This window comes from Fukomys damarensis, unplaced genomic scaffold (genome assembly GCF_012274545.1).
Source record: "Fukomys damarensis isolate Sample0158 unplaced genomic scaffold, DMR_v1.0_HiC HiC_scaffold_3, whole genome shotgun sequence".
NCBI lineage: Eukaryota > Metazoa > Chordata > Mammalia > Rodentia > Bathyergidae > Fukomys > Fukomys damarensis.
Genome location: NW_022900915.1, coordinates 5,533,468 through 5,545,924, shown reverse-complemented (window position 1 = coordinate 5,545,924; position 12,457 = coordinate 5,533,468). Strand labels below are relative to the sequence as shown.

General features: G+C 35.0%; 1 protein-coding gene across 1 annotated transcript in view; it reads right to left on the bottom strand.

Moving 5' to 3' along the window:
• Slc12a2 (solute carrier family 12 member 2) overlaps window positions 1-12,457 on the bottom strand; it is a 216,102-nt gene that overhangs the window by 3,879 nt on the left and 199,766 nt on the right. The window contains exons 20-25 of the mRNA XM_010627283.2: window positions 12,012-12,118; window positions 9,072-9,151; window positions 7,171-7,296; window positions 4,655-4,702; window positions 3,143-3,265; window positions 1,615-1,726 (exon numbers count right to left, since the gene is read on the bottom strand). Coding sequence (XP_010625585.2) covers window positions 1,615-1,726; window positions 3,143-3,265; window positions 4,655-4,702; window positions 7,171-7,296; window positions 9,072-9,151; window positions 12,012-12,118 — 596 coding nt within the window. The remainder of the gene's footprint in view (window positions 1-1,614; window positions 1,727-3,142; window positions 3,266-4,654; window positions 4,703-7,170; window positions 7,297-9,071; window positions 9,152-12,011; window positions 12,119-12,457) is intronic.

Below are 12,457 nucleotides of genomic sequence, written 5' to 3'. Positions count from 1 at the left end.
AAAAAAAAAAAAAAAAAAAAAAAAAAAAAAAAAAATTCACTGGGCTTGGCAGTGCACACCTGCAATCCCACCACTGGAGGCTGAGGCAGGAGAATCACACAAGGTCAAGGCCTCCAAGGGCTACATAGTGATACCCTGTCTCAAAAACCAAATCAAAATACACAAAAGTATGAATTACAGGAAAGCACTATGAGGTAAATTAATACATACTATTCCTTCACAGAGAAAATGTCTAAATTGCATAAGACAACTACTATCGCATTCTTTTACTTTCTGTGATGCTCTCCTTTGTATCTAATAATGAATGGGTGGACAGAAAAAGACAATGACAGTAAAACTGGAATGGTAACTAGTTTTTAAAGCTAATTTTAGGTAAATTATATTAGTCAAGATACAGATTTAAAGAAAAACCAGTAAGCAGCTTTAAGATTATTTTTAGATTAGTCTTTCATAAGATTATGAATGCCTATCAGAAAACAGATGATCGCAGATTTAACTAGCAAATGCATTTCTAAGATTTCTTGTATATGTCACTGTTACATATGAATAAATACTGAGATGAATTTGGCATCTACCTCCTAAAAGCCTACAGTACAACACGCTAAGTATTACAGGGCCCACAGAATTAAATTTAATCAAGAGACCAAAGACAAGCCAGAAAGACAGGTGTGGCATCAAGTGTACAGCGATTCATAAGGAAAACCATTAGGGGCGGGAGAGGAAGGAGGAGGTAAGACAAAACAATAGGGTCTTGCATTCCGAAGAACTAAACTAGGACTCAGAGAACGGAATATTTAAATGGAGAAGAGCGGTGCAGGGCATGCACAACCGGGTACTCTGAGGTCAGGGCACACTAGGCGGAGTGGGAGGTACGAATGGAAGGGAACGGGCCGATAGATTGTGAGGGGCCTTGGAAAAGTTATTTTTGGTGGGGAATCAGATGCCGAAACTTTGCTTTCCACATGAACCAGGAGGGAAAGGGAAAAGAAGGGACTAGGATGCAGCACACAGAACTGTGGGGGTGCCGACAAAAAGCAGAGGAGGGAAGATTTAGGCATTATGCATTGCTGCTGTATAGAAATCTACACAATGTATCCTATACAGGAGTGCTATTTTTGGTGTACTTTTCCTTTGATGAAAAGGAAAAAAAGGTTGATGTAAAGCCACAAGGGCTTAATAAAGACCTAAAATAGCAATCTGTTGTAAATATAGCATCTAAGTAAAATTAAGTATCTATAACTTAAATATGAAGATCAAATTAAAGAGAATGAGGCTGGGCATGGTAATGCATGCCTGTATTTCCCAACACTCAGGAGGCTGAGGCAGGAGGATCTCCCTGAGTTTGAGATCAGCCCGGGATCCATAATGAGTTCAAGGGCAGTGAGGGCTACAAAGTGAGACTCTGTCTCAAAAAACAAAACAAAACAAACAAACAAACAATAAACCTCCCCCCCTAAAAAACAACAACAGAAAGAAGGCGTTTTATTAGCTTCAGTGTAGGACAAAACGACATTATTTCTATTTTCTGGACTGTCTAGTTTTTAGCCTATCAAAGCTATACTGTGATAATGAAGTGCTACTAGACTAATGCCCTTCAATTTAAAATAAACTTACGCTCTCCGATCATGGTCTATTCTGTTTATTTTTCCACCGATGAATACTCTGATCTTACATTCTTTCCATTTTTTCTTGGTAGTCAGAAGATAGGGTATCAATAATGTCAAACCTGAATTAAAGATAGCATTTAGTATATAATTTGTTCTAATTTCTCAATCAGTAACTTTTTAATTCAAGGTAGTTGAATAAATCACATGGAATGACATATTTATATCTTGGTATAAAACAGAATTCTTTCATTCCTTGACAATCCAGTCAAAAAGCTACTGGACAGGCAAGCCTGAACAAGGAGAAAGACTCGATAATTAGGACCTTTTGAATAAGGTACAGGACAACAGCCTGGCTGTCAGGAAATCAGACTCACACAGAAGGAGTGAAGAACATATTTACGGACCCTAGTGGGAGGCAGGTTTCACACTGAAATGTGAAGTACGCGAGGAAGAAGCCGGACTAGAACTGATGCTCAGCCTGTCCACCTACAGGCACACAGGTAAACAACACCAATACTGTCTAGTTTTCAACTCTGGCCACGAGAGGCCCGGGAGTCCAGATACCCTCAGCACCACAAGCATATCTGCCTGCTCTTTATTTACTTCTAACTACTGTTCTCCACTAAAAGGAACCAGGGCTCCATGGGTAAAAGTCCCTTCCATGGCCAGTGTAGGGAAAGCACAAAACTACACAGCTGAGCTGGAATATCATCTTCTATCAGAAGGTGACTCCATACAGGACCATGACATGACAAATGGACGCAGAAGTCAGCCCGAGGAAGGCGCTGCTGGCTAACTACGGTAGTTAACATTAACCACAGTCACCAGTTACTTCCTATTCATACATCAATGTGCACATACTGACAGAAATAAAGAGAAGTAAATGCTAACTAACAAACGAGAAAGAAAATGATAGGATGATAGGACTGAAAAATCATCATTTGGCAAACAACAATAATAAATTTGGGCAAAAATTTCCGTGGATGTTAAAGATACTGGTAAAGGTTGCAGGAAGAATAATATGTTTATATTGCCTCAAAGTAATCGTCCATATCTGTAATCACAAAGAGAAAACACAACTTTTCAGTGGGTGACTGTTCAGAAACACCTTACTCAATGGTCAGCGTGAACTCTTCCAGCGAAGGAGCAAATGGACACCAGGTGTCACCGGACGAAATGCAGACAGAGGAGCACAGTACTGCCTCTGCGATAGGTCTGCCAAAAAACACATAACCTGCAAGTACTTACAATGAAACATCAAGCACCACTCCAAGCCGACCGGCAATCTACAGAAGGGTGCACGCTATTCAGAGAAATGCAAAGTCTAAAGCTCAGGAGGTTCTGAGCAGCTCCCACCGTACTGAAGACCGAGGCCGTGACAACTACGCCTGGCCTCCAGTTAGCTCCTCCGCTGGATGAGCGTGTTGGTAATACCCGAACGGGGTCTATGAGTACACAGTGAAGGCCATTTCTTACACCAGTCTCCTATCTTTAGGAGATTGCACATTATTTTAAAAAACTATCAGTGATCTTACCTCCATCATCAAAAAGCCACCAGACATCAATAGTACTCTTTCCTTGTCTTTTCTGAAACTGTGTACTAGCTTCAAGAAGTTTTTGGTCGGCTACATTTAAAGGTACAATAGGGCCTTTGGATTCTAAAGGATTAAGCAGAAAAAGTAAGATGTATGGAAAGTAAATGTCTCATTTGCTGAACTCTTATAATTTTCTAACTTTATATACTCTAGTATGTTTATAATGTAGATAGTGAATGTGGCATCCTTAACGTTCTAATTTTTATAATTTAAATACACTTTAAAATAGCTACAGATAAATATCACAGTAACTAAACTCATTCAAATTAGCTTGTCTAATTTCTAATATTTTGAAGCATTCTGATAAATGTAAGAGGATCATAAGTACCAGTCAAAAATTATACTTGACTGTTAGATTTTGGTTTTCTGGAAAGTTATTTCAGGCTAAATCAAGTGTATAGTTGTTCTGTAAAAATATTTCTTTTTAAATGTGGTATCTCAGTGATATAAAGCTCAAAATGTATTTTTAAAATAAAAAATTATCTGTAACATAAATGACAGAAGGAAGTTGGAGACACACAAATACACTTACACTTATCACAGTGAAACTTTGGTCTGAGGAAAAATTTCCTCATCTTTATCTGTCTTTTTTTTGGTGTCCTCTCAATATGTGGCCCAATTCTAAATACATACAACCACATCTTTCTGTGAAGCGCAGAAAGATGGTGGGAACTCCTTGGAAGGCACCCATCTGCTGTGGGACCAGAAGACAACACCTCAAAGTAGTTCCCTTCTATATTCCCAGAATTTAAAACAAATAGCACTGGTTCTGTGAACAAGCAAATGACTATTATGAAACTCCTATACTAAGATTTTAAAAGAAATCCACACAAGGACATCTGACCACTCTTGCAAAATGTCTATCATTCGCTTTTCATGCTGCCAGGATGTATGCAAACATGACAAATGATTTTGCGTGATGAAATAATATGGCTACCAAACCACACTGCTCCATAACTCTCACCTCTATCTCCTTCTCATAAAATTCATGTATGTTGACATGACTGTGTATCTCCCAAACGCAGCATGACTGTGAGAAATATTGTAATTTTTAAAATGAAAAATACATTAGTATCAAAATTGAGGACTTGGTTGGGTACAACTGATGGTAAAGAATGCAAGTGACACTGTAAATAAATAAACCTATTTCAGTGTCCCTACTTATCTAAACCATGCAGTTTAAAATAAAAAAATTAATACTAACTTTCTGGATTTCAGTATTTCAGAACTATGATGATTTAAGAATTTTTCTGTGGTATATCACCTTATCTCAGGAAAACTTAACTCTTTATTTGGACTAATAATTTTTCTAATCTGCATTTAACAGATAACTGTAACATCACTTCACCATGAAGTAAAAACTAAGGTAGAAAAAGAAAATAATAAGGTTGGAGTTAAAGAGTCAACAGTATGGAAAAAAAAGATTAAAATAAAATGATGAAAAATGCCTGCCTTTTTTCAACAGTGGTTGAGTTGGAGTCTTGCCATCCTCTTCCTCATCTAGATTATGTTTAAAAAACACAAAATATTAAGTTAATTGCCTTTACATTAATAAAATAATGAAAATGTAAAAAAGCACATTTATAACAAAACATAGTATGAAGCAACAGTCCATGAAAAATGATCAAGACTGAAGGTTAATACTTTCTACACTGAGTTTTCAAGATTTAAAAAAACAAACACATTTTAGACACTACAGGATAAATGATTAACATTCACCCTGAAATTTTGTTCTTGTAGAATTATTCAAATCTACAGATTTTTAAAACTTTCATACTTGAAATAAGTTGAGAAAATGTCAAACTATACCTTGTATAGCAGAAGTATGACTTTAATAAACTAATTTTGTACATAATACATAAATTTTAAACATGCTGCTGTATCACTGTGCAAATGACTGAAAAGCAACTTTAGAAATATTTAATGGTATTTGATATTTGTAAAAGCTGAAATATTAAGGAATTTTATTAGAAGTCTTGTTTTATGTAAATGTCAAGTTATACAGAAGTATAAATAAATCAATATATATATGCATGTATCTATGCATATATTTGTTCATTTATATTTAGTATTAATCATTTTTACCACAAAGTTTTACCCCCATGTTTTTTTCTGAATACATGCTTGTATTTGTCTGTTTAAAGAACATAATACTCCAACCTGGATGGAAAGAGTATTCTGCAGGGGAATCTCCTATGACTACAGCACCACTTCTATTCCTTTTCTAGCTGTGTGAGCCTGAGCTGATAAACTCCTTGGTTTCTTCGTTTGCAGAAAGGGTTAGCAGTACCTACCTCTTAAGGTTGTTATATTGTAAGCACTGGTGCAATGAGCTCAGCAAAAGTTGTTCTTTCTGTCCCCCTGCATACTGTGTGCCTCAATAACCAAGTCAGATACAACTAAATACTGTGACTACATAATTATCTCACAAGAATGTTCCTAATTCTGAACACTTCTTAAATATTTAAACTTCTCTACAGAGCTGGGCCAGGTGGCACACGCCTGTAATTCCAGGGAAGCTAAAGCAGGAGGATCGCTGTGAGCACAAGGTCAGCCTGGGAATACCAGAGAGACCTTGGCTCCAAAACAAAACAAAACAAACCCCACCAAAAACAAACTTCTCCACAGTAGCCACAATGATTTGAGAACGGACTAAATAGAAAGCGAACACAAAATAAAGTTAATGCTACATCTGAATGCTAATTTTACGCATGATATGGCAAATAACCAATTATATTTAACTTTATAGTATTAACTATTACCATTCTCATAAAATGATTATTTAATGTTATCTGCCTTGGAGAATTAAAAAATTATAATTATATGGACATTCTGTATTCATTACATGAGATTAGAAAAGTCAAGGAAATTTTGATATTTAAAAATAATTAAAGGCATGTAGATTTTTACAACAGAAAGATGAGCAAATAAATGTACTGACCTAGTATCCTATTCTACAAAAGTAATAATTTCAAATCATGGCACACATCAATGAGCTAATGCATGGATAATCCTATTAACATACGGGAGCACAGAGTAAGTGCCTGATAAACATTAATTTTTCCAACTTGTCTTCATGCATTAATTCCTAACAGACTCTACAGAGAAAGATCATAAGGAAAATAAATGAACAAAAGAAGAAGAAAAAAAAAAGAACAGCAGGAGAAAAAGAAAGAATGTACGCCATAAACTAAAATACATACAGGAAAGTGTTGTTTCCAGAATCAATTTATGGAGTTTGAGGCAAAACAGAAAAGAATTATAATCAAGCCAGCAAAAAAATGAAGGGAAAAATGGTGTCAACTACACTTTCAGCTAACGACTCCACTAAGCAACAAGCTTTGTAAGAGGGAGAGAAACAAAAAGTAACTTCAATGCTTCCAAATAATGTACAAGAGATACATAGCACAGATGCGATTTGTCTGAGCTTGTCAATTTCAGAAAAAGAATTGTAATAATTGTATAGAAATAAAAATTATGCTATGGTTTGATGATTTACAGTGCAGATTTTTCTCACTGCATGTCACCTGGGAACAGGACAGATGGAGATACTGGTCTTACAGAGGTAGGAGAGTGAGGGAGGGAGAGTAAGATTTGGGAGTCATCTCTTCCTTTCTCATTAACATGACATACAGGTTTGTGAATGAAATTTTCTGCAAGTATTATGAGATTTGCTATTCTAAAATTATCATATTCTTTCAAAGTTTGGATTTAATCTGTCTTTAAAGTAAATGTAAAAACACAAGACCATGTTAGTAATTAATTGGCATGATTTCTATGACCCACTTGTATCTTAAAACAGTCCTTTGGTAGTCATTGTTGAGAATCAAATTTTACCTGATGAACTAGAAATGCGCAGAGTCAAGTTTGAGAAGAGGCTACTTTATATGTGTATTATGTAATAAAAAGGATCTCCCACAAATCAAAATACTGCCATTAATATAATTACTTATTTGAATGAAAATTACCTTTATGCTTAACAGATTTTTCATCAGATGGTTTGGAAGTATCTAAGTCCGATTTTTTACTGTATTCCACACTTAATACCACATCCTTGGTGCCAGGAGATTTCTCTTGTGATGATAACAGTTCTTCTGTAGACATGAAAATATTTAAAATAGTCTCTGAAATAATTTTATCCCAAAGCTATCATGATTTAATAACTGACGTTTAAAAGCTGAGTGATACATGATTTTTAATGTAAGCAATTGTGATAATCTGTTTAAAATGACTGTTCACTTAAACATGTCCTCCACAACTAAGAGGTTGAGGTATCTGAATTAGGTGTTAGGGAGTAAGTGTAAGTCATGAGAGAGATTCACATAAAACAAAAGAATGACATAAAGAATGTGAAACAAACCCTACTCTCAAAATTAATTACAAGTACAAAAAAATGAACGTGACTGATGTTCACAGGCACGTAAGAGTAGGACAACCCGAGACAGTGTCTTCCTAAAGAGCACATGGTTAAATTACCATTTCATTTTTAAGTGGTTGCATTCCTTTAGGGGGCAACTGTGATTATTTTACTTCTATAAAACATTTGCTATGAAGACAAATATAGTGTGAAACTGACCATCTGCTCATGATACTTATCGTTTATTTGTGTGAACAGAGAAACGACAGACTTGGACCACCTGCCAGCAGTGAGCTAAGAGCACCTCAGGCCTGACCTACCACAGGGCCGGGGACAGAGGAAAAGGCCATTTAGGTGATGATTACATATTGGGACTGATTTATGGCTTTGGTTATTTTTACTCCTTAGGCAAATTTAAAGATAAACTTTTTTTTCAATGTTATCATAAAAATTTCATATAAATCTTTCTTGTTTTGCATTCAAATACCAGCAGCCTCCTCCGTATAAACATGCTGTGCCCTGAAATTCCCTGTTCCCAAGTGCTCTAGCTACAGGCATGTGCCACCATGCCCAGCTACATGATATTCCTGATATTACAAACTTACACATTATGATGATGGACAGGGAAAGAATCTGATGCCGGCTATAGAGACCATGGGGGAATCTTTGCAGTGATGGAACAGTTTGTATCTTTTGGTTTTTTTATTTTTTGGTACTGGGGATCGAACTCTGGACTCCACTTGCGAGACAAGCAGCAGAACCACTGAGGTAACTCCCTGGTCTGAACAGTTTGCATCTTGATAGTGGTGGTGATTACACAAATCATATGAAAAATGACACAAAACTATATACACACACATATGTAAAACTGACAAAACCAGAATAAAATCCATGGGCTATTGCAATGTGAATTTTCTAGCTTTGATACAGTTTTACAGATGTGCAAGATTTACCCTGGGGATAGGGAATACTGGATTAAAAAGTACACAGGACCTTGTTGCACTATTTTCAACAACTTCCTATGAATCTCTAAATATTTTCAAGTGATAAATTGTTTTTTTTTAATGGGTCTTCTTGAAGACACAGGAGATACTATGACAAAGTTTACTCTTTTCTTAGTATTACTGTGCCTGTAAAACATTACTTTTGTAAAAATGAAAATGACCCAGTTCTAGTAGTTAAAATTTTTCTACATACTACTGCTCTACTTACGTTTTTACAAATTCAACCAATTTACAATCTGAACTAACATCTGCCTCTCTTAAGCTTTTAATCTGAATTAAAGTTCATTCTCCCCATAACTAATCACTAATCATTATCCAGGCTGACACAAAGAGAAAACACAAAGTTTGGTGGATTTCAAACAGCTATGACCTTAAAATGCTATACAGTGAGTCTGTGACACAAATAGACAGAATAATAAAAGTTAAAGAAAAATTTGTGAGAATTATACACAATTTCTAACAAAGTACTTGTATTTTAAAAATAAAAACTTATTTTGAACAAATTTACCTTGTCCTTGAAGATGCGATATATCCAGACCTTCTTTTAAGCGGATAACCACTACTCCATACTGTATGTCAAAGGCATCACTGTAAGGAAGGGGACAGGGGTGTCAATATGTTCTCTAAAATAAAAGCAATCATAAGCTCTAAAATTACTTTCAGCTTTAAATGTTTGCTTTCTTTAGTGTTTTAAAAGCTGCTGAGATAAGAACAATGCTGGGTTTAAAATCCACACCTCTCTTTTCTTCTATAATCCCCCTGAAAAGTATGTAAGTGTGAACTGTCACAGTATGGTCATGTGTCACCAGGTGTGTTTTCGTCCCTAACAAACTACACAGATGGCCATGTATTTATGTCATAAGCCCTGGGTGTGTAGGCTATTCCACGCAGGTTTGTGTAAGCACGTGATCTGACTGCTCACACAATGAAATCGCATAATGACACTTTCTCAGGGTGTATCCCCACTGTGAAGCAAACCTTGGAGGCACTGACATTCTACCTACAGAAGCTGTTTAAGGCAGTGACGGCATTTTTATCCTAGGAAGTGAAATGTAAAAACAACTTACAGTGACCCTACTACTTATATGAAGAAAAAGAAAACTGGATTCCATTGAAGATGACAGGAAGTTGCAGAGCATGAAGGGATTTCTGAAAAGAGGGTATTTTTAAAACTTTTTGTAATGTGGGTTTAAAAAGTACTCCAAAGATTTTATAGACATTAAAACCTTGACACACTTCAACAAATCAGAATTTTATCTTTTATTTTTATTTTTAATTACGTAAGTAAGTCACGTGTAGGCATACTGAAAAATAATAACATGTATCTATATGTAACAAAAATTTGAAATCTAACAAAATGGCCAAATTATTTCCCCTACTGAGAAAACAGAAGGATGTATTTACAGTAATAATAGGCCATAGGAGATCTTTTATTATTTAAATTATGGAGAGACAATTAGACCTCATACCTGTTGTGCATTAAGGTCAAAAGAAAGTCAGTGGAAAAAATTTAATTGACATGCTAAAGTCTCTCAGCTGTATCTTGAAAGATCTAATTAATACCTGGGAAACAATAGCTATAAGCATTTAAAAAAACGATTCCAAAGATTGCTTTAGATCAAAACAGTTAAACTCTTGTGCTATAAAAGCTATATAAACAGATTGTGGTTACAAACCTCACATACTATTAATAAAAACAAAATATATATCGAATGGCAATCATACAAATTATGTGGAATCACAACTAAAACACTGGGGGAAGTGTCACAAGATCAAAGAACGAGTGGTGTCACGGCTTTAAAACTGCCATTAATTTCCACGGCTCTAAAAATCAAAGAGCGTTATTATTTTACCTATCCTTTTAATTGCTCTCCGATATGCAATACTTAACTTTCAGAGCATTTATTTTAATGCCCAGAGAATTAACAGAGACCCCATATGAGTGTTCTCATTACAAGCAAGGAAAAACTAACAATGTGCAGGTGTTAAGAAAGAATCATTTGCAAAAATTTCACTTTTTACAGTTACTATCACTGTTCTTGAGCTTTGAGAGAAAAAGCAACCCCATGGCTGTGGCTTTACAGCTCTTAGATTAACTGATTTTATCTGTTTCCACTGTTTTTCTTTCTGTAGTCCACATTTACAGAAAGTACACAGTATACAATTAGAAAGCTACCATGTGATTTGGCTTATAAAAAATAAGCGCAAACCCAAAGAACAATAACAACACGACAAAATCAGCAGAGTTTAAATCTTACTACAATTAACAATTAGTTATTTGTCGTATACTGTGTATTAGTAATCAAAACAAAGAGTCTTTTCAAAAAGTAGAATATGAGATTTGGTTATTCCCTTAGACTTTCCAAAAGCACCTATAAAAAAAGCTATCATTTGTGAGGCAAGCAAACAATAATATTATAGCTGTACAGCAGTTTCTGTGACAGACAACTCCAGTGAGTTAAAGGTACTCAGATCAAAATTCAGAGAGAAAACAAACTTGATCTTAGAGCTGGCTTGTTAAATACACATTTTTTTAAAAAGGGCAACAATTGTTTATATATGAAGAAATACTTTAAAAGAAGGACAAAGCTGTTTTACTTCATCAGTGGTTATGACAAGGAAAAGACAATTCTTCAATCATGTATGTCATACTGAGGGGAATGTTTATCTTCAGTGTAATTGAGATGAATAGATTTATCGCGTTCTTCCTAGGAAAAGGAGGTACTTTTAAAATGTAAGAATAAATCCAGCAAAAAGAAAAACAATTAACTCAGTTCTAAAAACTACAGGAGGCAGATTAAAGAGATAAATAAAAAAATCCATGAACCTAGAGTAAAACTACAAAGGCAGTGATGAAATAAAAAGAACCCATTCGTTACATAACCCATAAGAAATGTGATGTAAAACTCTCACTGCAAAGAGAGTAGAAAATCCAGAATGTAGCACTTCAAGGGGATAGGAAAAGCAAACATGTAAATTGAAATGCAAATAACTTAATGAATGACCCAAGCGACTAAGTAGAAAATAAGCATGAGAAGGAAACAAAACTAAACCTCTGAAGTGTTGAGATCAGTGCAGAAATACCCTTCCTAGGCACAATATGTAATGATGACTTAGCTTGGAAGGTGCATGTGACAATATCTGGAAACTGTGCTCAGCAATAGCTATACGGTAACACACAGCTTATTAATTTAAATGGGATGCCAGGGTGAACACACACACTCTCATTTGTATGTTCACATACAAGCACACATATATATATATATGTATCTGTGTGTGCACATACCTCCATGGGCACAGGTAGGATATTTTAATAGACCACTAACTTAAAACCTTGTACGATTCCTTTCTATTTTTACGCTATCAGAATCAGCATTCCAGACAAAGCAGAAATTTTCAGGTAACACTTTGTGAACCCACCAAATTACTGAATCAAAGAGATACTTACTGAAATAAGTTTATATACATATCCACATCCCTCATATCTGCTTGCAACCAGTCTTTCTTAAATCCAAGGACAAGTGTGTTTGGTTTCATACGACCAAGACCAGCTGCCTAAATATATGACAAATACAACTTCAAACATATATTTTTCAACAAAATCATTTTATGACATAAAAATCCTTCAAATAGCTTTTAAACATGACAAATCCTTATCGGAGAAAATTCTTCAGTATCTAATACATGTATATTTACTTATAAATTGCACATGTAATACTTATTACATATTATTTACAATCAACATATAAAAACAGAATCATCTAAAAACAACACATCTAGAACTAAAAGGTATGACACTGTAGAAATAAATTAATGTTCACAAACATTTTCTGCTAAGGACTGTAAGCAACAAAAAGATATACAGGCATTAGTCATTTTATGTAATAGGTTTGC